Genomic DNA, 26,215 nt, shown 5'->3' on the forward strand with positions numbered 1-26,215 from the left:
TCACTGCCTATCCTGGATTACACAATGGAGGATTCTCCAACCACTATGTCTTACTGAGACGCGGTCGTCCAATGCCTTATGGGTTACTCGTTATTTCATCACACTTCAATCACTTTCTGTAAACGCTCATTGCAGTGGTACGCGAACAGCCGATCAGACTCCCCGTTTCAGAGATTCTAGTTTCCAGCCGCAAGGCCATAGCAATGTGTCCTTTGTCAGAATCGCTTAAATCAGTGGATTTCCGCATTTGCGGCCCGTATCTTCTCTATAACGACTGCCCATTCGTCTTTGATCCTCTTACATTCTGTCCTTACTGCATCACGAGCCCGCCAGCAACACCACAGGGAAGCATTCGGTTTTGCGGTGGACAGTGGTCGTAACATTCTTGCCCATCAGTGTCCATTATAAACATTCTTCAGTTTTATTCTTCATATACGCAGCCCTCTGCCGCTAGCGGGCTCAGAATTGTTGCGAGTAACATGGGGGTTGTCACGTAACTATCTTCGTGTGTAGAAAACAGCACTCTGTAATCGAGTTTCGTATGTGAAGACTTCCTGTACACAAATACCAACCCCTTAATGTCCTTGAAAGAGACCTGTATGGAGCTTGTGGTTTGATGGTGTGGGGTGGGATTATCATTGGTGCATGTACACTCCTTCATGTCTTTGACAGAGGAACTGTAACAGGTCAGGTGTATTGGGACGTCATTAGCCACCAGTATATCCGCCTTTTCAGGGGTGCAGTGGGTCCCACCTTCCTCCTGGTGGATGATAACGCACGGCCCCACCGAGCTGCCACGGTGGCGGAGTACCTTGAAACAGAAGATAGGCGAATGGAGTGGCCTGCCTGTTCTCCAGACCTAAACCTCATCGAACACATCTGGGATGCTCTCGGTTGACGTATCGCTGCACGTCTTCAAACCCCTAGGACACTTCAGGAACTCCGACAGGCACTGGTGCAAGAATGGGAGGCTATACCCCAGCAGCTGCTCGACCATTTGATCCAGAGTATGCTAACCCGTTGTGCGACCTGTGTACGTGTGCATGGTGATCATATCCCATATTGATGTTGAGGTACATGCACAGGAAACAGTGGCGTTTTGTAGCACATGTGTTTCGGGAAGGTTTTCTCAGCTTATCGCCGATACCGTGGGCGTACTTATCTGTGTTGTGTGTGTTCCCTATGTGCCTATGCCATTAGGGCCAGTTTTGTGTAGTGCCACGTTGCATGGCACCACATTCTGGAATTATCTTTAACTCTCAAAGTGTACTGCAGAATTTGCAACAGCCCGCGTTTAATAAACAGAATAATAGATATGTTCTGGACGTCTTGACGGCCATTAGAGACGCATAGACCTTGCGCACTGCCGTAGAATTACTCTGGATTAAAGTACATCATGGCATTCTTCATAATGAAACTGCTGACCTTGCCAAAAGGAGTATTACAGAAGGCCTGTTACGGCCAACGCCAATTCCTTATACTGATCTCACGTCTAAGATACGGAAGGCCTCTTATCAGCTTTGAACTGTGAATGGCATGTCTCTCAGAACTCGAAGGGCGACCGCCTGGCGGCCGTACAAACGAACATCTCTTCTCGACCATGGTTCGTCCTAGTGCAGCTTCGTAGACGTCAAGTGATTTCTGTCATTCGCACGATGCTAGGACACGGTGTTACCCTGCACATCTATATCAGTTGAAGATTATTGCGTCTGGACACTGCGATAAAGTCACAACGGCAGTAGCGGATCCTAAACACAGCATATTGGCATGTTCGAAGTACACGACTGCACAATCAGACTTGTATAATAAATTGGTTGCAAGGGTTTACCCTCTCCCTGCCAGTGTTCCTGTTTCACTGCACCATTTTGATAGATGTAACTTGCTCACGGACTATTTGAAAGCCACCGGCATCCAAATTTAATTTGATTTGCTGAAGTCTTAATTTTCACATGGCATCAGCCCTGTTCGTAGTAAGGTGCGCAATTTTGTGTTTTAATACATACAGACCTCCATTTGTACAATAAATTTTCACTACCGCTCTATTGTGCATTTTGTCACTGTTCTACCAGCACTATTGTACACACAGATGGTTGTACTGTGGTTGTCATTTTGCGTTTTTCAAAAATACGTCTGTCTGTGTGCTACATGTCTCGTATTGTTATGATATTTGCAATTTTGTTCTTCAGCTATTGTTGTACTTATTGTATGTTGTACGATGTTCGCACTTTCATTTTTGTCTTCTGCTGTAAGAGCATAAACATGTTTATCATAATGTTGCTATATAGTGCTCCTTGTAATTCTGCTCCAATATCATTGTTACCACTGCTGTCGGCTGTCTGGTGTACATCGAACTGCGCTTTTATTTTATTTTAAGAGTGTTGAGCCGTGGCTGGCTCGTGCTATGCACTGGATTAAACCTTCGTTGCGATTCTGTGTTTAGTCTCCCGCGGTTATTGCGATTATGCTGTTATCCTCTCCTTGCATGGGTGGTAGCAGCGGTGTGTATCGATATTCGCACCTTCGACTATCTTTGACCTGACGCTTATAGTTTCCGGCTGGGCGGTGTGCTGCCAGTCGGTCGGTTGGTGTGGAGCAGTGAGGAATTCTCCGCGGGACATACTGTAGTTTGGCCGGGGCCGCTGGTAGTCTCTATGCAGTGTCGAAGTGTGTGGGGGCTGTTCCCATTGCTACGAGGTCCATGGCTCACCGACCCTGGACACGAAAGCTGAGTTTTGATTTAACCTACCAGCAAGTCAAGACTGTCCACATTCTGTCGTTTGGAGTTCGTTGTCGGCCATTGGGATATTCCCGCGAGCAACAACGTGGTTTTCAAGTTGGAAAATTCTAGCCACTCTCCAGTGGAGTTTCACTGTATTTGGTTATGTGAATTGATGTGCACCAGCGGAATCTTCTGTCTTGTGGCCGTTAACGTTCCGGTTACCTGCCCTGGCCATTGACGTAAATTTCAGACAGTGTAGTTTCCTCGTCGTGTTGTTGCTGTCCAGCACGGTGTGTAGTTTGACAGCTCCATGTATGACTGGTTGTGGGCGCCAATATCTTCTACGTTGAACTCCCTGTTGTGCCCTGGTTGGGTGAAGTGGATCTTGTCGGTGGGTCCGTGACTGTCAGTCAGTTGGGTTCTCGTCAGATCGTGAATGATTGGCCCGACTGCCTGTCTCACCTAAGCGAGGATTAGTGTTTGAATTCCAGGCTGACCCTCGAACGTCTGAGCGCCCTTGGGTGTGCTGACTTTTTTCTATTTGTTCTTGTTGTTTGTACTTATATGGCTTCTAGCCGATTATTTTAAAAATTAAGGTTGTTTTGCCCTTAAGGTGTAAGATTCTTTAGGTCTTCAGAGAAATTTAAAGAACTGTTTGACGTAAGACCTTTGGCATTTTAAAGGTTTTAATGTTGTTGAATTTTAAGTGTTGGGCCTTCAGCCGATTTTGAGTTTGAATTGTTTTGCTCTTAAGGCTTTCAGCCTAGTTCAAAGAACTGTTTCACGTAAGGGATGTCATTTTAAAAATTTTAATGTTGTTGAATTTTAAGTATTGGGTTTTCAGCCAATTTTGAATTCAAATTGTTTGCTCTGAAAATCTCAGATTCTTTGGGCCTTCAGCCTAAATAAAGAACTGTTGTGGTAAGATAAGGCTTGCCTTCTAAATTTCTTATTATGCTTGCGTTTTAAGTTATTGGCCTTCAGCCATTTTTAAATTAAATTGGCTTTCAGCCGGTAATTTAAGTCCTAAAGATTAAAGCTGTGTGTTTAAAAAAAATTTTTTTTGGGATCTTGTAATATTTGATCGAATAATAAAATTGTATGTTCGAGTGTAACTGACAGCCCCTTATTTTGGCCCCTTTCCACAATTTAAACTACCTGTCCTGTCCTGCGGGTTTATCAGAGCATCTCAAGTGTGTTTGTATGCTAACTTCGTAATTTTGTGCCGTTTCGCTGTTCTGCAATTATGTTCCCTTGGCACTTTATAAGCGCTGTTGGCAGTTCGGTCCTTGTAACCCAAAGCCAAAATAAAGAAGTTAAAAAAGAAATTCCCGCGTGTTACCGCCTGCCATGAAGACCGTGCCCGCACGATGATGGCGCCCCGGTTGCCATAGGCTAGTTAGGCCACTGGTAAATCCCATACTTGGCTGTGACGAACACGCGAACAGCAGCAGTTACACTCCTGGAAATTGAAATAAGAACACCGTGAATTCATTGTCCCAGGAAGGGGAAACTTTATTGACACATTCCTGGGGTCAGATACATCACATGATCACACTGACAGAACCACAGGCACATAGACACAGGCAACAGAGCATGCACAATGTCGGCACTAGTACGGTGTATATCCACCTTTCGCAGCAATGCAGGCTGCTATTCTCCCATGGAGACGATCGTAGAGATGCTGGATGTAGTCCTGTGGAACGGCTTGCCATGCCATTTCCACCTGGCGCCTCAGTTGGACCAGCGTTCGTGCTGGACGTGCAGACCGAGTGAGACGACGCTTCATCCAGTCCCAAACATGCACAATGGGGGACAGATCCGGAGATCTTGCTGGCCAGGGTAGTTGACTTACACCTTCTACAGCACGTTGGGTGGCACGGGATACATGCGGACGTGCATTGTCCTGTTGGAACAGCAAGTTCCCTTGCCGGTCTAGGAATGGTAGAACGATGGGTTCGATGACGGTTTGGATGTACCGTGCACTATTCAGTGTCCCCTCGACGATCACCAGTGGTGTACGGCCAGTGTAGGAGATCGCTCCCCACACCATGATGCCGGGTGTTGGCCCTGTGTGCCTCGGTCGTATGCAGTCCTGATTGTGGCGCTCACCTACACGGCGCCAAACACGCATACGACCATCATTGGCACCAAGGCAGAAGCGACTCTCATCGCTGAAGACGACACGTCTCCATTCGTCCCTCCATTCACGCCTGTCGCGACACCACTGGAGGCGGGCTGCACGATGTTGGGGCGTGAGCGGAAGACGGCCTAACGGTGTGCGGGACCGTAGCCCAGCTTCATGGAGACGGTTGCGAATGGTCCTCGCCGATACCCCAGGAGCAACAGTGTCCCTAATTTGCTGGGAAGTGGCGGTGCGGTCCCCTACGGCACTGCGTAGGATCCTACGGTCTTGGCGTGCATCCGTGCGTCGCTGCGGTCCGGTCCCAGGTCGACGGGCACGTGCACCTTCCGCCGACCACTGGCGACAACATCGATGTACTGTGGAGACCTCACGCCCCACGTGTTGAGCAATTCGGCGGTACGTCCACCCGGCCTCCCGCATGCCCACTATACGCCCTCGCTCAAAGTCCGTCAACTGCACATACGGTTCACGTCCACGCTGTCGCGGCATGCTACCAGTGTTGAAGACTGCGATGGAGCTCCGTATGCCACGGCAAACTGGCTGACACTGACGGCGGCGGTGCACAAATGCTGCGCAGCTAGCGCCATTCGACGGCCAACACCGCGGTTCCTGGTGTGTCCGCTGTGCCGTGCGTGTGATCATTGCTTGTACAGCCCTCTCGCAGTGTCCGGAGCAAGTATGGTGGGTCTGACACACCGGTGTCAATGTGTTCTTTTTTCCATTTCCAGGAGTGTATTTCATCGCACTGTGTGTATCCGCTACTGATTACGCTGCTTGTGTGCGAAGCGCCTCTGCATGCATACGTGAAGAAGGTAGACATCGGACAGAACCTAGACATGCTCCCAAGAGTCGCAGTGAGCTTGAACCGCGCCGCACTGCGTAATCAACGTGGAGGAGTGGGAGCCTGTCCTTTGTGAAGAGATGTTTTGTGTGAGCATAAAAAGTTTCCAGATCGCCCGTCTGGGTAGCTGTGGGGTCAGTGTTGCCGGTTGCTGACCGTAGTGGCCCAGGTTCGATTCCCAGCCGATTCGGAGAGTTTCTCCGCTCGGGGAATGGGTGTTGTGTCATCCTTACATTCGTATCGTCATAACAGACACTAAAGTCGCCACAACCACACTGTCGTATGGTTTTTCCAATAGTGAGAAGCCTGTATGACCTCGAACCAACAACCAATAACTTAAAATTAAGAAAAAGGTTTCCATATCCGGGCCACTCGCTGCATTGCAACTTGCTGGATGAATCTTGGCCCCTTAGAAGACTTTCTAAAGTAAATAAGACCAGTACGACCGAAATTTTCTTGAAAGGAAATTAATAGGACACAGAGATAAAAGTTTGGTCTTATAGCGTATAGGCCTGCACCGAGGCTTTTTTATTTATAGCCCCCAATCTCTGCAACACTCTTAGAGGACGACGGACTGCGCGGGGAGTCCCCGGGCGCCGAGTCCGGTGACGCGGAAGGTGCAGCCGGCCATGGGTAGCTCGTCGGGGCGGTCCATGCCGATGGAGCCCGTCGTGACGAACAGCTCGTCGAGGCCGGCGCCGCCCCACGCCACCGACGTCACGTTCTGCGCCGGGATCTCCACCCGCCGCAGCAGCCTGCCCGTGCGTGGGTCCACCTGGATCACCTGCAAACACCGGCTATCATTGTTCTCCTGTCCAGCAAGTACTTGTCCCGATTAAAAATAAGATTCCAATTGAAAGAAGTTATAATGGGAATATGTTGATATGTTAAGCAGCGGTAGTTACTACATCAACATCTTTATTCCGGTAGCCATCTTTTGGAGTGGCAGAAGGTATTTTTGTAGTACCGGAAATCAGGTATAATTGTCAGATAATTTTACAAGTAGGGCAATCACAACTGGGGTAGTCACACATAACTGATTGATCAATTCATACACTACATTAGGTGTATATACCTTGTATACTGGTGTTACAACTACACTACTGGTCACTAAAATTGTTACACCAAGAAGAAATGCGGATAATAAACGGGTAATCATTGGACAAATATATTATACTAGAACTGACATGTGACTAAATTTTCACGCAATTTGGGTGCATATATCCTGAGAAATCAGTACCGAGAACAACCACCTCTGACCGTAATAACGGCCTTGATACGCCTGGGCATTAAGTCAAACAGAGCTTGGATGGCGTGTACAGGTACAGCTGCCCATGCAGCTTCAACTCGATACCACAGTACGTCAAGAGTAGTGACTGGAGTATTGTGGCGAGCCAGTTGCTCGGCCACCATTGACCAGACGTTTTCAATTGGTGAGAGATCTGGAGAATGTGCTGGCCAGGGCAGCAGTCGAACATTTTCTGTAGCCAGAAAGGCCCGTACAAGACCTGCAACACGCAGTAGTGCATTATTCTGTTGAAATGTAGGGTTTCGCAGGAATCGAATGAATGGTAGAGCCACGGGTCGTAACACATCTGAAATGTAACGTCCACTGTTCAAAGAGCCGTCAATGCGAACAAGAGATGACCGAGATGTGTAACCAATGGCACCCCATACCATCACGTCAGGTGATACGCCAGTATGGCGATGACGAATACACGCTTCTAGTGTACGTTCACCGCGATGTCGCCAAACACGGATGCGACCATCACGATGCTGTAAACAGAACCTGGATTCATCCGAAAAAATGACGTATTGCCATTCGTGTACCCAGGTTCGTCGTTCAGTACACCACCGCAGGCGCTCCTGTCTGTGATGCAGCGTCAAGGGTAACCGCAGCCATGGTCTCAGAGTTGATAGTCCATGCTGCTCCAAATGTCGTCGAACTGTTCGTGCAGATGGTTGTTGTCTTGCAAACGTCCCCATCTGTTGACTTAGGGATCGAGACGTGGCTGCACGATCCGTTACAGCCATGCGGATAAGATGCCTGTCATCTCGACTGCTAGTGATACGAGGCCGTTGGGATCCAGCACGCCGTTCCGTATTACCCTCCTGAACCCACCGACTCCATATTCTGCTAATAGTTATTGGATCTCGACCAACGCGAGCAGCCATGTCGCGATACGATAAACAGCAATCGCGATAGGATACAATCTGACCTTTATCAAAGTCGGAAACGTGATGGTACGCATTTCTCCTCCTTACACTAGGCATCACAGCAACGTTTCACCAGGCAACGCCGGTCAACTGTTGTTTGTGTATGAGAAATCGCTTGGAAACTTTCCTCATGTTAGCACGTTGTAGGTGTCGCCACCGGCGCCAACCTTGTGTGAATACTCTGAAAAGCTAATCATTTGTATATCACAGCATCTTCTTCCTGTCGAATTAATTTCGCGTCTGTAGCACGTCATCTTCGTGATGCAGAAATTTTAATGGCCAGTAGTGTATTAGAATATAAAACTGAATGGAAAGTCTAATAGTTCACAGTAGCTCTTTTTATCGAAGTCGATTAGAGACCCCCATACAAATCTCTAATAGAGTTCAATAAAAACAGCTACTGTGGCCTGCTGGACTTTTCATTCAGTTTTACACTGAAGTGACGAAGTAACTGGTATAGGCATGCGTATTCAAATACAGCGATATGTAAACAACAGAATACGGCGCTGCGGTCCGCAACTCCTATATGAGACAAGCAAGTGTCTGGCACAGTTATTCGATCGGTTACTGCTGCTACAATGGTAGGTTATCAAGATTTAAGTGACTTTGAACTTGGTGTTATAGGAGGCGAACGAGCGATGGGACACAGCATCTCCGAGGTAGCGATGAAATGGGGATTTTCCCATGTGACCATTTCACGAGTGTACAGTGATTATCAGGAATCCGGTAAATCATAAAATCTCCGTCATCACTGCTGCCGGAAAAAGATCCTGCAAGAATGGGACCAACGAAGACTTAAGAGAATCGCTCAACGTGACAGAAGTGCGACCCGTCCGCAAATTGCAGCAGATTTCAATGTTGGGCCATCAACAAGTGTCAGCATGTGAACCATTCAAGGAAACATCGATATAGGCTTTCGGAACCGACGGCCCACTCGTGTACACTTGATGACTGCACGACACAAAGCTTTGCGCTTCGCTTAGACCCGTCACAACCGACATTGGACTGTTGATGACTGGAAACATGCTGCCTGGTCGGGCAAGTCCCGTTTCAAATTGTATCGAGCCGATGGAAGTGTACGGGTATCAAGAGAACCTCGTGAATCCGTGGAACCTGCATGTCATCAGGGGCCGGCCGCTGTGGCCGGGCGGTTCTAGGTGCTTCAGTCCGGAACCACGTGGCTGCTGTGGTCGCAGGTTGTAATCGTGCCTCCGGCATGGATGTGTGTGATGTCCTTAGGTTAGTTAGGTTTAAGTAGTTCTAAGTCTTCAGATGTTAACTCTCATAGTGCTTAGAGCCATTTGAACCATTTTTTGTCATCAGGGGACTGTTCAAGCTGGTGGAGGCTCTGTAATGGTGTGGCGCGTGTACAGTTGGTGTGATATGGGACCCCTGATACGACTAGAAACGACTTTGACAGGTGACATGTACATAAGCACCCTGTCTGATCACTTGCATCCATTCATGTCCATTGTGCATTCCGACTGTCTTGGGCAATTCCAGCAGGACAATACGACACCCCAAACGTCCAGAATTGCTACAGAGCGGCTCCAGGAACACTTTTCTGAACTTAAACACTTCCGCTGGCCACCAGACTCCCCAGACATTAACATTATTGAGCATATCTGAGATTCCTTGCATCTTCCTGTCCAGAAGACATCTCCACGCCCTAGTACTCTTACGGATTTATGGACAGCCCTGCAGGATTCATGGTGTCAGTTCCCTCCAGCGCTACTTCAGACACTAGTCGAGTCCATGCCACATCATATTGCAGCACTTTTGCGTGCTCGCAGGGAACCTACGCGATATTAGGCATTTGTAACAGTTTCTTTTGCTCTTCCGTGTATATTATGACAGTTTTAACAGCTGCACAAATTCACGTGATATAATGCATCAATTAATCAATCATTTATGTGTAATGGGTACACTTTGACTGATTTTCACATTCAAAGGTTTTCTAACATCTGTGGTATTTGTGTTAGTGAACATAGAGTCTTGTATGAAAAGATTACATAATAATTCGTACAATAAAATCCGTAAAATCCAGAGGAAGTAATGGGAAAAAATGAACATAGTCAAAGTTAGCAAGGATATGAGGCGAACAATGACTGGCCTATACATCCACCAAAACTATCAGCTAGCACTCCATTTGTAGTCAATATTTCAAAAACAGACTGAAACTTTGACCAACCAGAAATAAATACATTGATCTAAAGTTTTCTTAAGTGCTTTATCAAACCTCATTGAGCCGTGGCGGTACTGGTGCCAGGGCTATCTTTGGTTAGGCACTATCGATTCCCTCTGGCAGAAGTTTGTCTTTGGAGCCTGGGCCGGCTCAAGATACAGCGGGAAGTACGGAGTGTAAAGGGGACAACAACGTGTGCCTGAGTACGGGTGGCAGTTAGCGCTTTATCGTACTGGGGTCAGTAACAGCGAACGGGCGCTGTGGCTTCTTGGCAAACCTCGTGAAGCTACGCATGTGCTCGCTTCCGTGAAAGAACACGCTGTTACCATCGGACTAAGCAACGTCTGGTGTCTTCGCCACATCGATCCAGCAGCTGGCATCAAGTTAAGTAATTTAAGTTCTACCGACGATTAGTGAAATATAATGATGATTGCTCTTGAGGCAGCAAAGCGTTGCAAGGACTGTGATGTGATATTTCATGCCTCTTAGTGTGTGCTTCGCTCCTTATTAGTATTCTTACTTCAGCTGGCAACTACCTAGAACATTGATACGTGTGCGCAGCCTTAACGAACAATCTATATTCCGTGTGTAAAGATTGCCGTGTGGTACCTTACAGGCCCAAATAAGGTGCTTCTGTTTTAATGAGCCAGTTCCTTTTGCATCATTCGTGTACGTGGTTCTGCTTAAAGGAATGGAATTAGTTTTATTATTGTCAATTTTCCCGAAGTAGTTTTCTGTATAAGTTTGAGTATCAAGGTGAAGGAAGGGTTGTTTGGTTCCCTGTAGTCACTTCTGATTTATGTTTCAGACATCGGAAGCAGTGGGCCACCGAAGTGCAGAGCCTCTCCTTTTAAATTACTAGCAAGCGTACGGGCGGTGGACTTCGCCTGAGCTCGCGTGTGCTGTTTGGTTCCGATTTCGGTGTTCTGAACGGGGTGGAAGTACAAACGGAGTCCACATCTTAATTTGAAGATAAGTACCCAGTCGCCTCCATCGTTCGTGGCCAAGTCGCGGCCTCACAATCTCGGGCCTCAGTTATTGTACAAGCTGCAGTTTTCTAGAACTTGTGGTGGCTCTGCAAGGCTGCCCGGGTTAAATGTTTTAAATATTTGTCTTAAGAATTTTGAGAGATTTCTTGAAGAATGTGTCTTATTTGAAACCGTTTTCTAAAATTGCGGTGCAATTCAGCCTTAGTGGCGTATGTCAATTTTGATGTGGAAATAACTGGGTTATTATTGATCAAACTGTCTATAACCTTGTAAAGTTGCTTGGTAATATCCCGCCCGGGAGGGGCGGTTTTGAATCTATGTGGAAATAATAATTGATTTCCTGGTTATTTGATTAAAGTTTACTTTAAATGATTTAGTTGGCCCATGTTTGCAAAGAGATTAATTCGCTTGTGGTTTCATATAACAAGCAGTTTGTAAAATTGGCCTGAGTGGCGGGTTTTTAAATGTTTTTAAAGAGATTAATTCATTTGTGGTTTTATATAACAAGCAATTTGTAAAGTTTGTCTGAATGGCGTTTCTTAAAGAAATTATCTGATTTATGTTTGTATTTCTCTTAATGATTTATCTATGATGCAAATAAATATGCTGCAATGAAATGGTCACTGTGTGGGTCAAGTCCTTTCGCGCCCTTTATATTAAAGATTAAGGAAATTGCAGTTCAAAATAGAAATAAAAGAGAAAGCACACGCATGGTACTTAGATCAGTGCAGTCCATCATCAAAATTGTAAATAATTGTAATGAAAGGTACTAAGACGGAGTACCACATACATAGCTCCAAATTTAGCTGAGCAAAATACTTTCAATTTCATCCATCTTAACCTAAATCCTCGTTTCATAACATCGATTGCAGGTAGAATTAAAGTTATCTGTTCATTTATCCAGACAATATCTGGCACTTGCAGCCAAACAAACTTCATATTTGTTTCGAGAGACATTTGACATTATATTCTGTACCTGAATTGCTACCTGAACCGTAGCAGCTTACAATTTGAGAAACATGACTGACTTGTTTTTTAGCTGTAAGCACATTAACAAATGCAAATGAGCCTTCGCCTATATACTGATGGTTAACGTATGCATATTTCTTAGTTCCACACTGTCACTGGCGACAATATTGATAACGTTAAATAAGTTCTGTATCTGTGATCCTTGGGTAACCATAACCAGTGGTCAAAATAGCTCCGAAACAGAATTCTTATGCAGGACCTGAGAAATCGCAATGTAGTTGGAAGATATGTACATGTGATCTGTTTAGAGAATTAATAGAGTAACATACATAAATTAGTTGAAAAAACCGATTGCTTTGCAGTTAATGACATCATTGGATTTTGCACAACCTGAGTAACTCACTTTTTCATATACAGCTATACGTTCAACAGTTTTTCCAACTGTTGCGCAAGAAAATCGGCACTTCTTGGCGCCATTTAGCGTATATTGATGGAACTCTACGACTGAACAGTGTGTACTAAACTCCCAATTGCGATCCAGCAGAGAGCTGTAAAACTTCTGGTGACTGGTGTATGATTGCTAAAGGTAACCACGGCAGTGGAAGTATACGCGGGTTACGGTATTCTCAAGTCACCCTCTTCGTGTTCCAGTAATGAATGGTCTGCGAAAAGAAAGATCGCTGATAAGCTTCTGCCTGAACTTGGACCTCTCTGATTTTATTTTCGTCTTTCCGCGAGATATACATAGTGCAAAGCAACGCAGGATGTCCCATTTATCCTGAACACTCCAACTCGTTATGTCCAGAAGCGAAATAAAAAAAAATAAACAAACTTAATTATCATGGGGACACCAACCAGCATGAATCCCTCCAGGGGCTCACCACTCTCTGGCGAGTTCTTTCTTCGCTACCAAGGGGCCCCAGCCTTTAAAGCATCTTTCTCCTTCCGTGCTGCGTGCCTATCGTCTTGCTATTCTTTTTCCCCTCCCTTGGAAACATGTCTGGGATGTTTTTGGAAATGTCTTCTGCATTTTCAATAGCATGACACTAGAACAGTCTCTCCACTGTTTTTTCTTTCTTTCTGCGTTCCCCTATTCTTCCTCTGCTTCATTTTTTCCTTCTTCCTCCCAGTGCGCTCCTGTAGGCTGGCCAGCCGGCCGCGGTAGTCTAGCGGTTCTAGGCGCTCAGTCCGGAACCGCGCGACTGCTACGGTCGCAGGTTCGAATCCTGCCTCGGGCATGGATGTGTGTGATGTCCTTAGGTTAGTTAGGTTTAAGTAGTTCTAAGTTCCAGGGGACTGATGACCACAGATGTTAAGCCCCATAGTGCTCAGAGCCATTTGTAGGCTGACCACGCGTTTGATGCGTAACAGGTGACTGGGTAACGCGTAATTCCCAGCCCCGAGACATCTAGGGTTTGCTCGTACTCCCTGGTACAGGCCAGGCCCATGGAAGGATGACTGCCTGAGCTGCTACCTTCACAAATCGTGAGGCATTCTGGAGGTGTGACCTGAGGTGTAAAATATCATCTAATTCGAGTGCTCCCCCTCTGAGGTAACCCCCCCCATTGGAAGGAGTCCGCCATTGGAGACGCTGGCAGTCGTGAGGGATTTCCTCGCATTGAGCGTATCATAATCTTCATAGTCTGTCCACTAAATGTAAACGGAATGAGGCTAATGATACAAAGACCCTCCCAGCTGCACCACAGTTCCTCGAGGTTTCACATACTGAAGACGATCAGTCCTTTGCTACGGTAAAACCGTTGCTTATTCAGAAAGGTGTTGATAAAACAACCGGTCCTGTGAAATCCTGCTCTCATCTATGCAATGGCACGTTGCTTTTGGAGACTACTTATGATTCTCAAGCACCACTACCGCTTGCATCTTCTCTCCTCACAGATATACTATTTGTGTCGAGGCTCATTGATCGCTGTATTCTTCACGTGGTGTTATTTACACTAGACTGCTCGATGGTCTGAGGCAGACATCCACACGTTCCTCTCTGGTCAGTGTCATTGCATTCCATCCGGTTATGAAAAAGGTGGATGCCTCCTTATTGCCCACAAACATTCTTTTTCTCACTTTTGATAGAGTGGTGCTTCCATCCAAGATAAAAGCAGCTTATGAAGTTATCGCAGTCTGACTGTACATTCCAACCGCGGTGCGCTGCTACCAGTGTCATTTTATAAACATACTCAAGTGTCCTGTCAGCACCTGGCCAAATGTGTAACCTGTGGTAGGAATGCTGACAAGGGCAATGGTCCACCTCCTTCTCCCCACCATATCAATTGTAATGGCAACTATGCACCCTCTTTCCGAGATTGCCCCCATGTATCTCTATGAATGGGCTGTCCAGAAGATCTGGGTGAAGGAAAAAGTGCCTGACGTGGTCGCTTGCAAGATGTTGGCTAGTCGGAAACCCTGCATTCTACTATCTGGCACTTATAGTACTGTTCCTGCTGCTTCTCGCTCCACGAAGGACATGGCACGCAGACATGCAACCTCAAATTCATCACCACGGTTGTAAAATCGCGCAGTGTCATGGTAGTATCTCTTTCTTCATAGCATCCATGTCTCCTCCTCGAGCTTTGCAACAAGCTCACTGGGCGAAGTCACCTTCTACACAAGCAGCAGGCCGAACAAGACAGAAGGAATACTCCTGCGAAGACTTCCTATACCCCTTCAGCCAACAAACATGAGTCGTCCTCTCCTAACCGGTAAGGCTCCAAGAAGTCAAACAAAGGCAAATGGTTTTCTCCTTCACCGCCTTGGAGATCCTCTTCGACGGTGTAGCCATGTAATACCCTCCCCCAGCCGGCCTTCGTGTCGCCGGTGCGAACTGCCAACCGTTTTCCTCCCCTGTGCATATATATATATATATATATATATATATATATATATATATATATATATAATATGTGATCCATAGTAAATTCCTCGCCCTACATGCAAATAAATGAAAATAAAAAATATAGATGCTCCATTTGCATGTAAAGTTCGAATAATTCAACCGTTATTTATGTCTCGAGAGATGTGTACTATTGCAGACTGACAGAAGGAGAATGCCAGTGCCTCTGTAGATTTCATGGAGTTGGATCCCCCAGCCTCTGTACCCTGTAGCAGTGAGTCTTCGAAGGCTGACACTCGGCACATGCTCAGGTGACACCCCTTCGTTTTCCCCTCCTCCACTTTCCTCATCATGATTCTCTACCAATGGAAAGTTTGCCGCCTTCGATCTAACAAAGTGTCTGCTTTTAGAATCACAGCGTCCATTTGTTCTCTGCCTCCAGAAAACAAAATTGCGTCCTCACATCCACTTTGAACTCCTGCATTTCTTCCCGGTCTGCTTTGACCTCTACCCTGAGGATGGCATTCCATCTCTTGGGGGAGTCATGCTGCTCATCTGGGATGACGTTCATAGACAATCCATCTCCCTGATTGCACATCGTCAAGCTCTTACAGTCTGAATTTTCCTTCCTGACTCGACCTTTTCTCTTTGTACTGTCTACATCCCTCCATCATTTGGTGTCACGAGGGTGGACTCCCTCCAGCTTATTGGGCAACTACCTCACTCCTTTCTGCTGCTCGGTGACTTTAATGTGCACCATCTTGCGTTGCGTTGTTTGGGGAAGGAGACCAGACAGTGAGGTCATCGGTCTCATCGGATTAGGGAAGGACAGGGAAGGAACCATCCCGGCATTTGCCTGGAGCGATTTAGGGAAATCACGGAAAACCTAAATCAGGATGGCCGTACGCGGGATTGAACCGTCGTCCTCCCGAATGCGAGTCCAGTGTGTAACCACTGCGCCACCTCGCTCGGTTGTGCACCATCTCCTTTGGGTTTCTCACAATACCTGTCAGGAAGGTGCCCTCTTGGCTGACGTTCTCAGTCAACTCAACCTCGTCTGCCTTAACATGGGAGTGCCCGCGTTTCTTTCAGACTCCACGCACACCTACCCCCAATTGGACTTCTCCTTCTGCAGTGTCCAGCTTGCCCATCATCTTCAGTGGTCCGTTCTGATATTCACTGGAGCTGTACTCTCCGTTTCCTGACTCCTACACCACCTTCCTTCTAGTTATCACCCCATTTCTCTCATCAGCTGTGTTAGCAAGGAGATGGAATGTATGTTTATAGCTCATGGGTGCAAAAAATATTAACTTTGAAATGAAATGTTTCGGTTCTATTCGTTGTGTGGGTATTAAACGGGATTGTGCAGGAAAAAAAGGGGAGCAAATTCTAAGCAGGTTAGGTGGAGATCCTGGCAGTGGGCCTCAGTGTGCATTCCAATTGGTAATGCCTCCCAAGGGCGGGTGTTAGGAGTGAAAGCCCCTAATATACAAAAAGAATGTGATAAGTTGTGTGATTAGGAAACTGCCAGTTGGCATAAGTGAGGGAGGCCTGGTACCGCTGGAACTGAAGGGAAAATAAGTAAAGGGCCAGCGGGAGAATAGCAGTGTGTGGTGAGATTTTCAACTGAAAATATTCAATTTATCATATCCTTACATAAATGAAATTTAATGGTTTTTTCCTACTGATCGCTTGATGTTCACTTCCTGGGCTGCACTGACATTTGCGGGCCACGAGAGGAGGAAGTGCTGGTAGATTAGGCTTTGAAAAAGTGTACTTAGGCGGGGTGACAGCTGCAATTTTTCCATAATTTGCCATTAGGTCGACTGGATGCGTATGTTCATATTTTATCCTTGCCTCAGTATATAACAGGCCATCAACTGATTTATACTCTTGTATTTTCTATTTTTAATACTGGGCAGGCTAGTGAACGTGGATGGTGTTCTGTACTGTCCACACACAAAGGCAGTTGTTTCCAAGGGCGACCTTCGTGAAGCGATCTTCCAGTTTCCATATTTGCGGACAGCTATGCAGCAGAAATATCTCGTGCGCAGCGGGATGTAAGGTTTCACGTCACACCTGCACACTAAAACTTCAGCTTTTTTTTGGGAGGCATATTCCTGCAAACGCAAGATGGAAGTTTCTGTATCTATTTGGTCATCTTTTGGACCCCTCTGTACATGCTGGACAAAATGTACGCATTGCCGTTCTATATTAGCTCGTAACTCCTTATGAAACTTCCTGGCAGATTAAAACTGTGTGCCGGACCGAGACTCGAACTCGGAACCTTTGCCTTTCGTGGGCAAGTGCTCTACCTCTACACTCCGCTGCACAGTGAAAATCTCATTATCGTGACTCCTTTTCTATCTGGAGTGTAAGGTCTCTGTGGAAGATAATTCCTTGTCATATTCAAAGTTTTATGTTGAGTAATAGTCACTCGTGTATCACCCAGTCTTCCACATGTCTGAAGCACTTGAGATTATGCAGCAGAGGAAGCTTTAGACAAAAGTGATGCAATGAGTACACGTCTCCAAATCTGTCTTCCATTTGTCAAATGAAAAATAATGGTTTCGACACTGTAAAACTATTTCCGTCTCTTATAGTACACACCAGCTACTGAACAAATTGTTTTGTTCCCAGTCTTGTCCGTTTCCTCGGTGTAGCCAGGGTAGGAACTGCAGTTGAAATACCTATGCCTATCTGTTGAGATAGCCGAATCAGCAAGGCCATTATGCTGGTTTGGTCTTATGCGTGCCATGTGCAAAACATCCGTCCTGATGCCACCTACTCCATTAAAAGGACTCTCCTCACAGGCGTCACACAGCAGCAGCAAAGGTCATCTGGCGCGATGGCCATTGTCGAGGTTCCTGAAAAGCGTCAGAAGTTAGCTCAGGTTTCAGAAGTGTGATCCCTGTGTTGTCAAGGGGCTCAACTGAAAGGGTATATAACGACCTCACCACGTCGGGTTGGGTACCATGTTGGCTTTTAAATTCACAAATGAGTCTGTAAAGCTGCGCAGGTCACACCAATAATCAAGAATGGAAATAGGAGTAATCCAATACATTATAGGCCCGTATCATAAACGTCAATATGCAGCAGGATTTTGGAACATATATTGCGTTCGAAGATTATGAACAGAAAGGTCTAGTGACGGTCAACACTGATTTAGAAAACCTTCTTGTGAAACACAATTGACTCTTTACTTACATGAAGTGTTGAGTGCTACCGACAAGGGATTTTAAATTGATTCCGTATTTCTAGTTTTCAATAAGGTTTTTGACAACGTATCTCACAAACGGCTTGTAATGAAATTGCGTGCTTATGGAATGTCGTCTTAGCTATGCGGCTGGATCCGCGATTTCCTGTCAGAGAGGTCACAGTTCGTATTAACTGACGGAAAGTCATCGAGTAAAACAGAGGTGATTTCTGGCGTTCCCCGAGATATAGGCGTTATAGGCCCTCTGCTGCTCCTTATCTATATAAACGATTTAGGAGACAGTCTGTGCAGCCCTCTTAGACTGGTTGCAGATGATGCTGTCATTTGCCGTCTGGTAAACTTATCAGGAGATCAAAAACAATTCGAAAATGACTTAGAAAAGATTTCTGTCTGGAGCGAAAAGTGACAATTGTCTCTCAATAAGGGAAAGTGTGAGGTCCTCCACATGGATATAAAAAGTAATGTCATATTTCGGTAACACGATAAATCACACAAGTTTAAAGAGTATCCATTCGACTAGATTCGTAGCAATTACAATTACGAAGAACTTAAATTGGAACGATCACAAAGATAATGTTGTGGGGAAGGTGAAACAAGGACTCGTTTATTGGCAGAACGCAGATGTCTTTAAAAGACTGTATACACTACGCTTGTATGTCCTCTTTTGGAGTACTGCAGAGCGGTGTCAGGTCGTTGCCTGATAGGATTAACGGAGTTCATCGAGAAAATTCAGAGAAGGGCAGCACGTTTTGTACCATCGAGAAATATAGGAGAGAGTGTCACTCACATGATGCAGGATTTGGGGTGGATATCATTTAAATAAAGGCGTTTCTCGTTGCGACGGGATCATCTCACGAAATTTCAGACACCAACTTGAATGCGAAAATATTTTGTTTACGCCGACCTACATAGCAACGAACAGTCATCATAATAACGCACGCTGGTCGAGAGTGGAATAATAGTGTGAAGGTGGTTCGATGAACCGTCTGTAGGCACTTAAGTGTGATTTGCAGAGTAGCCATATACGAGCTTTGTAGATTTAGGTATAGATGGTGGATGTACGTAGTTATTCTGCACAGGCACTGTAGGCAGTTGACGGTATTTAAGGCGTTCTTGACCAACCGGTCCACACTACAGAAATTTTTTTGAATACAGATGTCAGGTCCTAAAGGGGAACAAATTATTTAATACGAGAACGAAGCCTTTCGTGGTGGCACTGTTGTAAAAACATCATCTGAATTCTTGCCGCGTCAAATCAGAGTGAAACCTCGAGTTACCGATGTTTACCCCAATGCTCTTCGTCAGAAACAACTATCTGGACTGCTGCTCTGGTAGCCATATGTAGCCCATAGACGGCTTGTGATTGGTCAGTAATTACGTAATGCTGTCGCAGATAATGTCAGCGTCTTCAGTGGTAGCGACACCGCTCCTGTAATAGCGCAAACATTCCGACAAATGTCTGCTGCTTCTTCCCTCTGTCGAGATATAGCTTCCATGCACTGCTAAGATTATATCCACTGGCTGAAGTTCTAGAACATTCATTTTTCTAGAGCCATTTAAATTACACAGTTCCGCTATATAGGAACCTGGGACGAAACTTTTGTTTCCTTAAAGAATATTTCGTGTATGTTTCTAAGGTTTTGTTCAGCAACTAGAGATTTCTCAAGTTCGCGATTTTTGATACGCCGTTGACGCCCTGCACAAAAGTCGGAAACGGTACGGGTGGACTGACTGATGTAACTGCTTCCGCATCAACAAGGGATGTTACAACTAACAGGAATCCTGAGGCCGAGACTGTCCTTAACAGGGCGTAGCATCCCCATCATCTTCTTAGGCGGTCGGAAAATAGGTCTTATACCTCGTCTTCCCAGGACTCTGGATGTGGCGCCGTAGAAAGGAGGGAATACTACTGGTGGCTCATCCCGTAAATGTTGAACATTTTCAAGATTTCTTTTCGTGAAGAACGCTGACTTCATATCGCATTAGCAACAGCCGTTCTTCTGGAACACGTACTTCAGATGATTAATTTCGGAAGCTAGTTGGTCCTCGTCAAAAATGTTTTTGTTCTGTGTACCGATTTATTTAAAACTGCTCTCTTCTGGATTGGATTACGAAAACTTTGGGCGCTAAGAAATACTGAGGTGACAAGTCATGGGATAGCGATATGCTCATAGACAGGTGGCGTTAGTATAGCGTGTACAAGAGCATGCATTGGGCGAGCAGTCATTTGTAGTCAAATTAGTCATGTGAAAAGGTTTCCGATGTCTTTATGGCCGCACAACGGGAATTAAGACTCTGAACGCGGAATCTTGGTTGGAGCTAGACGCACGGGACATTCCATTTCGTAAACGTCGGGGAATTCAATATTCCGAGAACCACAGTGTAAAGAGTGTACTGAGAATACCAAATTTCTGGAATTACAGACTTCACTGTGTTTACATCGAATGGACGGGGCCTCCTGGCCCAACTGAACCGATCATTGACTGGAAATAGCTATGTTCGACTATTTGGAGACCATTTACAGCCATTGATACCGTACTTCTACCGATGTCAGTGCGCCAAGTCATCGAGCCCCAACTGTTCGCGATTGGTTTGAGGAACAATCTGGGCAATTCGAGCGAATGATTTGGCCACGCAGATCGCTCAGTACGAATCCCATCGAAAATGTATTGGAAAAATCGATAGTTTAGTACTTGCACAAAATTCTGCACCGGCAACACTTTCACTATTATGGGTAGCAACAGGGGCAGCATGGGTCAATATTTTTGCAGGGGAATTTCTTTGACTTGTTGTGTCCATGCTACGTAGAGCTGACGCACTACGCCGGGCAAAAGACGGTCCGACACGATATTAGGAGTTATCCCATGTCTTTTTCCACTTCTTCCCCTGAGCGTTACAGGAAGGTAACATTCTGGATGAGGCCTGCATCACCGTCTGGATATCTGGATTTAGGTTAAATGGTTCAAATGGCTCTGAGCACTATGGGACTCCTGAGGTCATTAGTCCCCTACAACTTAGAACTAGTTAAACCTAACTAACCTAAGGACATCACACACATCCATGCCCGAGGCAGGATTCGAACCTGCGACCGTAGCGGTCTCGCGGTTCCAAACTGCAGCGCCTAGAACCGCACGGCCACTTCGGCCGGCGGATTTAGGTTACCCACGATTTCCATGAATAGGTTATCTAATGATTGTCTTCGACAGGGTGTTAATCACGAACGTTCCTTTTTTCCATACGCGTTATCGGCAAAGTCGTTTCAAACTGTTGATTTATGTCCATAATGTCCATTTATTTAATCGTATGGCTAGGGCCCCCCTGTCGGGCATACCGTTCGCCGGGTGCCGGTCTTTCAATTTGGCGCCACTCCTGCAGTCGATGAGGATTATAGGATGATTATGAGGACAGCACAACATCCAGTCCCTGGGCGGAGAAAATTCCATGACCCAGCCGGGAATCGAACCCGGGCCCAGAGGATTGACAATCCGTCACGCTGACCATTCAGCTACCGGGGGTGGACATAATGTCCATAATAAGGTGTGATTGTCTGCTTCATTTTGCTGCTTTCACTGGTTTTCTATGCGACGCAGGTATTGACCACACCTTTGCGTGAAGAACACACACATCACTTATCTCGAGGAATAGACGACGCAAGAAAGGAAGTTACAATAAGGAAACAGCGTGTTTTACGCCTATGCTTCTGTACATGAATCCACAGCTGCGATCATCTCGTAGCCATGACGGTTTGTTCGATGATGACAATGTCTTGTTATAATACAATAACCGACATTATTTTGATGACAGTGGCTCGGAGATCCAGCGCCGTTTTGCAAAAGAAGACGCCATTTCGAAGTATTTACCACTTCCCTTCATCCCCTCTGCCATAAAGTCAAAGTCAGTCCTGTACTCAGAACTTGAGGTACATGCGGGGTTCCCATATTGACGTACTGGGGTTTTTCAGTTGCTTGTCCGGAAGTGTCTGTTTCACGGGTGGTGACTTCTTTACTGAAAAGAGTTGTTAGTGTTTTTATGGATGGAGGGAAGAGAGAGGGCAAAACCCGGTGCCTGCACATAGCCCACTCTCTCAAATAGTGCCAAGGGAGACACTGAGATTGAACTCCCTGTCCCACAGTAGTGTACACTGTCATAATCGGGCCTCCACGTGTTTTCTTTACTTAGACTTTTTAAGTATTGTGGAGCTTTAGACAGACCAGTACTTTCACAAGCAGTGGCTTACGCTGTTACCAAACTGTAGAGGGGAGATGTACCCACTGCTGGACAGCTTGAGCAGTGCATATACCGCGCCATCTGCTGCTTGTATTAGGTCTGTGGTGTGAGGAGCTGCTTGCTAAGTGCCACATATAGATCAGAGCTTGGATTCCCCGCAGAAAGGGCGCCAAATTGTCATACCTTTAACAATAATCAGTGATAACAATAGCACATTTTTATATAGAAAATGTCTGGAAGTCCTTGATAAACAATTGACGGGGACATAGTCGCTACAGAATACACGAGAAGGTACAAAATCGTACGAAGTTACATAGTACGTTGTGTAGTGTGCCAAGCGCTTCACTCGCGTTTAGACGAGATTTGTAACATATTGATTATTCCTTGCTACTGTAGTGTTATCTTGAAGCTGTGAGAAAGGAGGACAGCCGCTCCAAGGTGCGGAAGTAGAGACGATGCCGAGGGCAGACGAAACTAGGAGAGATATTGTTACATGAAGTAAACCGTAAGGGGAGAGCCTTGCGAAAATGCAGACACCACCCAGACGCTGTCCCAGGGCGCTAGTTACTCTTCAAGAATTTACATGTAACTTCATATGTCGCCTAGAAGCTATAGTAGGTTGCCACCGTAGAACTTTGTAACCAACAGGCACGTAGTAGCGTATAAAGCCAGCTTGATACCAGCCCTGAGAACAGCAGCGTCAGTAGGCTCACAAAGTTTAGAAAGAGAGCGAAAACGCCAAAGAACTGTTGACCTAGCAGTCTCTACTCCGGGGAGCCCGAGGGGCGGGGCTAAATGACGTATAACAATAACGTTGCAAGCCTTATTTGGCAGAGCAGTTACGTTTAGCTTTCAGCTTAACAATGTTGATACCAAATACGCACTTAGTTAGTGCAACTGCATTAACATCCCTGCCTTAGGAGCAGTAGAGGGGACCTAACTAAACTGTGATTGGCAGGCGCCTGCAAGAGACCTGCGGGATTGGCTGGGTGGCTTTAAGTGGGAAAAACAGTACCCCCACGCGACTCTTTAAAACCCCCAGATTCCGCATTTTGGCGGAGTCCTCAGTCAGACGATCTGGGCACCGAATCCGCGTCCGTCGACTCCAGCCTCGGTCCAGCTCCGCGTAAGTCTGCTCTCTCACTTGGAGTGCATCAGTGAACAGTGTCACATTCAGTATATTTTGTTTTGCAACTAAGTTGTTGCCTTAAGATGCTGCTAGTGTTTGGCTAGCATCCACTCCTGGGACTTCTGCACTGACTTCTGCACAGGCTTCTGTTGCAGCAGTGTTATTCATGCTTTTTTCTAACCCTATAACTAGCCTCCAGTGTACTAGTTAGTCCTGTCTGAAATAAACAACAATTTCAAAACCCTGTTTGTCCAAGAGTCGCCACAACGAGTTCCCTACCAAGTCTCACCACCTGCATTTCTAGTAAATGCCATTACCAGTGTTGGCTCAGATAGAAGAAAACAAACAAATGCCTTGACTGTGAATTGTCCTTCTGCCTTTTGCTCTGTATCGCTCGAGAGCGCAGACTGACCACTAACCCCGTTTCTTCCTCTCCCATCTATGTCAGGACAAGACAGATTTTCGTGCAGGCTAAGAATGTAAAAACTTTTTCCATTTTCGAATTAATTATGTTTATTGATATCAGAGGTGTATTACTGTAAACTTCTCACTGTGCCAAACACTCTGTGATGTCATTTCATCTGTTCATTTAATAATGGTAGCTACCCGTAGTCATACCAGAAGCCACCCATTATCATTCTAAGCCTGGTTGCAACACCGACTGCGAGGGGCATCATCAGAACAAATCATATTACGGAACAGGCTGGAGACTGTCCAGATCAGTGGTAGTCAACCTTTTTATCTACTGCCCACTTTTGTATCTCCGTTACGAGCAAAATTTTCTAACTGCACACTGGTTGCACAGTAATGGTGACTTACGAAGTAGGGACGTAACTTCACTTTCTAAAGTTTATGAAGGAGAATTACAGCAAGTTAAAGCACATAATAATTACTTACCGAATACTTATGTCAAAATTTTATGAAAACCTAATTAATATCTTTTTAAAATCTCTGCCACATGCTGCCCACCATGAAAACTGGAATGCCGATTAGTGGGCGGTAGGGACCATTTTGACTGCCACTAGACTAGATGCTTACACATGAGGTTAATGCATGGCCAAACTGACATCTTGCCACCTTCAGTGAAAAGCGTTTACATAGTGTATCCATACGGAACAAGTCATTAGACACAGGTGATGCATCTGCTTTTGTGTAAGGATACTAGCCGTTATCTGCGGTAGTGCCCACTTATCAGTAGTTTTGTTATGATGAGTAGTGGTAAATAAGTAAGATATTGGAAGTGCAATGAAGTCAGCCGCCGTATTATTACACTTGGCCGTTATCGGAAACATGTGGTGACGTTACAGTAAACACTTACAGTGATGACTCTGGAAATCTATCGCACTGTCAATGCTTTCCAGTCAGTTTTGCTTATACTATCAATCCCAATCAGGTGCTAATCCATGATAAGCCAGCCAAAGTGCTGTCTCTCCCTGGTGCACCGGGTGCAATAATATAGGGTTGACTAATGGCTACACGTTATACAACACGTACGCCACTTCTTTTAATTTCTGAAGTAGCCTTTGTTTGTCATTGGGATTCAAACTATCTCCAGCCAAATTTCATCGAAATGGTTCAGCGCTCTAGACATGAAATGGTAACAGTAAAAATGGAAATGTGTGGCTAGGGCCTCCCGTCGGGCAGACCGTTCGCCTGGTGCAGGTCTTTCGATTTGACGCCACTTCGGCGACCTGCGCGTCGATGGGGATGAAATGATGATGATTAGGACAACACAACACCCAGTCCCTGAGCGGAGAAAATTTCCGACCCAGCCGGGAATCGAACCCGGGCCCTTAGGATTGACAGTCTGTCACGCTGATCACTCAGCTACCGGGGCGGACATGGTAACAGTTACTTTCACGCTTATAATATTAATATGGAAGTATGAATTAAACACTGAGAATTCTATGTGCATTGTATTCATTACGTTGAATAGTATTGCGTAGACTATATCAAACAATAAAAGCGCTTTTAAAAAATGTTTAAAATTCAAAGAATAAACAGTTTTTTCTAAGCATAAACATGCTTCCGTAATTCTCGTTTTACTCTTCAATTCAATGAATATTCTGTACCACACGCTTTCTAAAGCAGCCTACGTCCTTCCTCGGCGTTCAGGCTATCTTCATAGCAAATTCCATCGAAATTGGTTTAGTGGTTTGGTTGCGAAAACTTAACAGAATTAGTTATGTATTTACAATATGGAGGAAGTAAGTTCCGACCGGTCACGAAATGGAAATCTGGTGAAGCTTTGCAGAGATTCGTTGGGCAGTGTCTGTAGTATGTCAGACGACCGTGTCACGTTACACTTTGCAGTTCTGAGCGGACAGTGAGCACGTAAGAATGCCCAGAAAATAGTGTCTCCTGCCAGGTGTGTTCCCAGTTTCCATGCAAACCCGCATAACATAACTGATGTATCCCCTGCTTCGTGACGTTTTGGCACATAAAACGTGCTGCAGACCAGCGTTTACAATTGCCGGAAAGCGTAAGCGGCTGCCTTCTATGACGAAGGTATTGGAAAGTTGGTATAACGCTACGGAGGGGCGACTATATAGACAAGTTGCTGGAACATGCAGTTAACTGTTGGAAGCAGAAAGTTTCCGATTTTCACTGTCGTTCCCATTTAGTGATCGTTCGGAACTTACTTTCTGGACAATCATAGTATCAGTGTGGATTAGGGACTTGGCATGAGAGGAATGTAACACTAGGACGGATCACAGTTGACTGTCTCTCA

At 45.7% G+C, this 26,215-nt stretch overlaps 1 protein-coding gene across 1 annotated transcript in view; it reads right to left on the bottom strand.

The window, feature by feature from the left end:
• Positions 1-6,214: 6,214 nt before the first annotated feature.
• The window catches only part of LOC124801496 (regucalcin-like), a 67,319-nt gene continuing 47,318 nt past the window's right edge, over positions 6,215-26,215 (bottom strand). The window contains exon 6 of the mRNA XM_047263078.1: positions 6,215-6,490. Within this exon, the coding sequence (XP_047119034.1) occupies positions 6,266-6,490 (225 nt within the window). The 3' untranslated portion in view covers positions 6,215-6,265. The remainder of the gene's footprint in view (positions 6,491-26,215) is intronic.

Source organism: Schistocerca piceifrons, chromosome 1 (genome assembly GCF_021461385.2).
Source record: "Schistocerca piceifrons isolate TAMUIC-IGC-003096 chromosome 1, iqSchPice1.1, whole genome shotgun sequence".
NCBI classification, from domain to species: Eukaryota; Metazoa; Arthropoda; class Insecta; order Orthoptera; family Acrididae; genus Schistocerca; species Schistocerca piceifrons.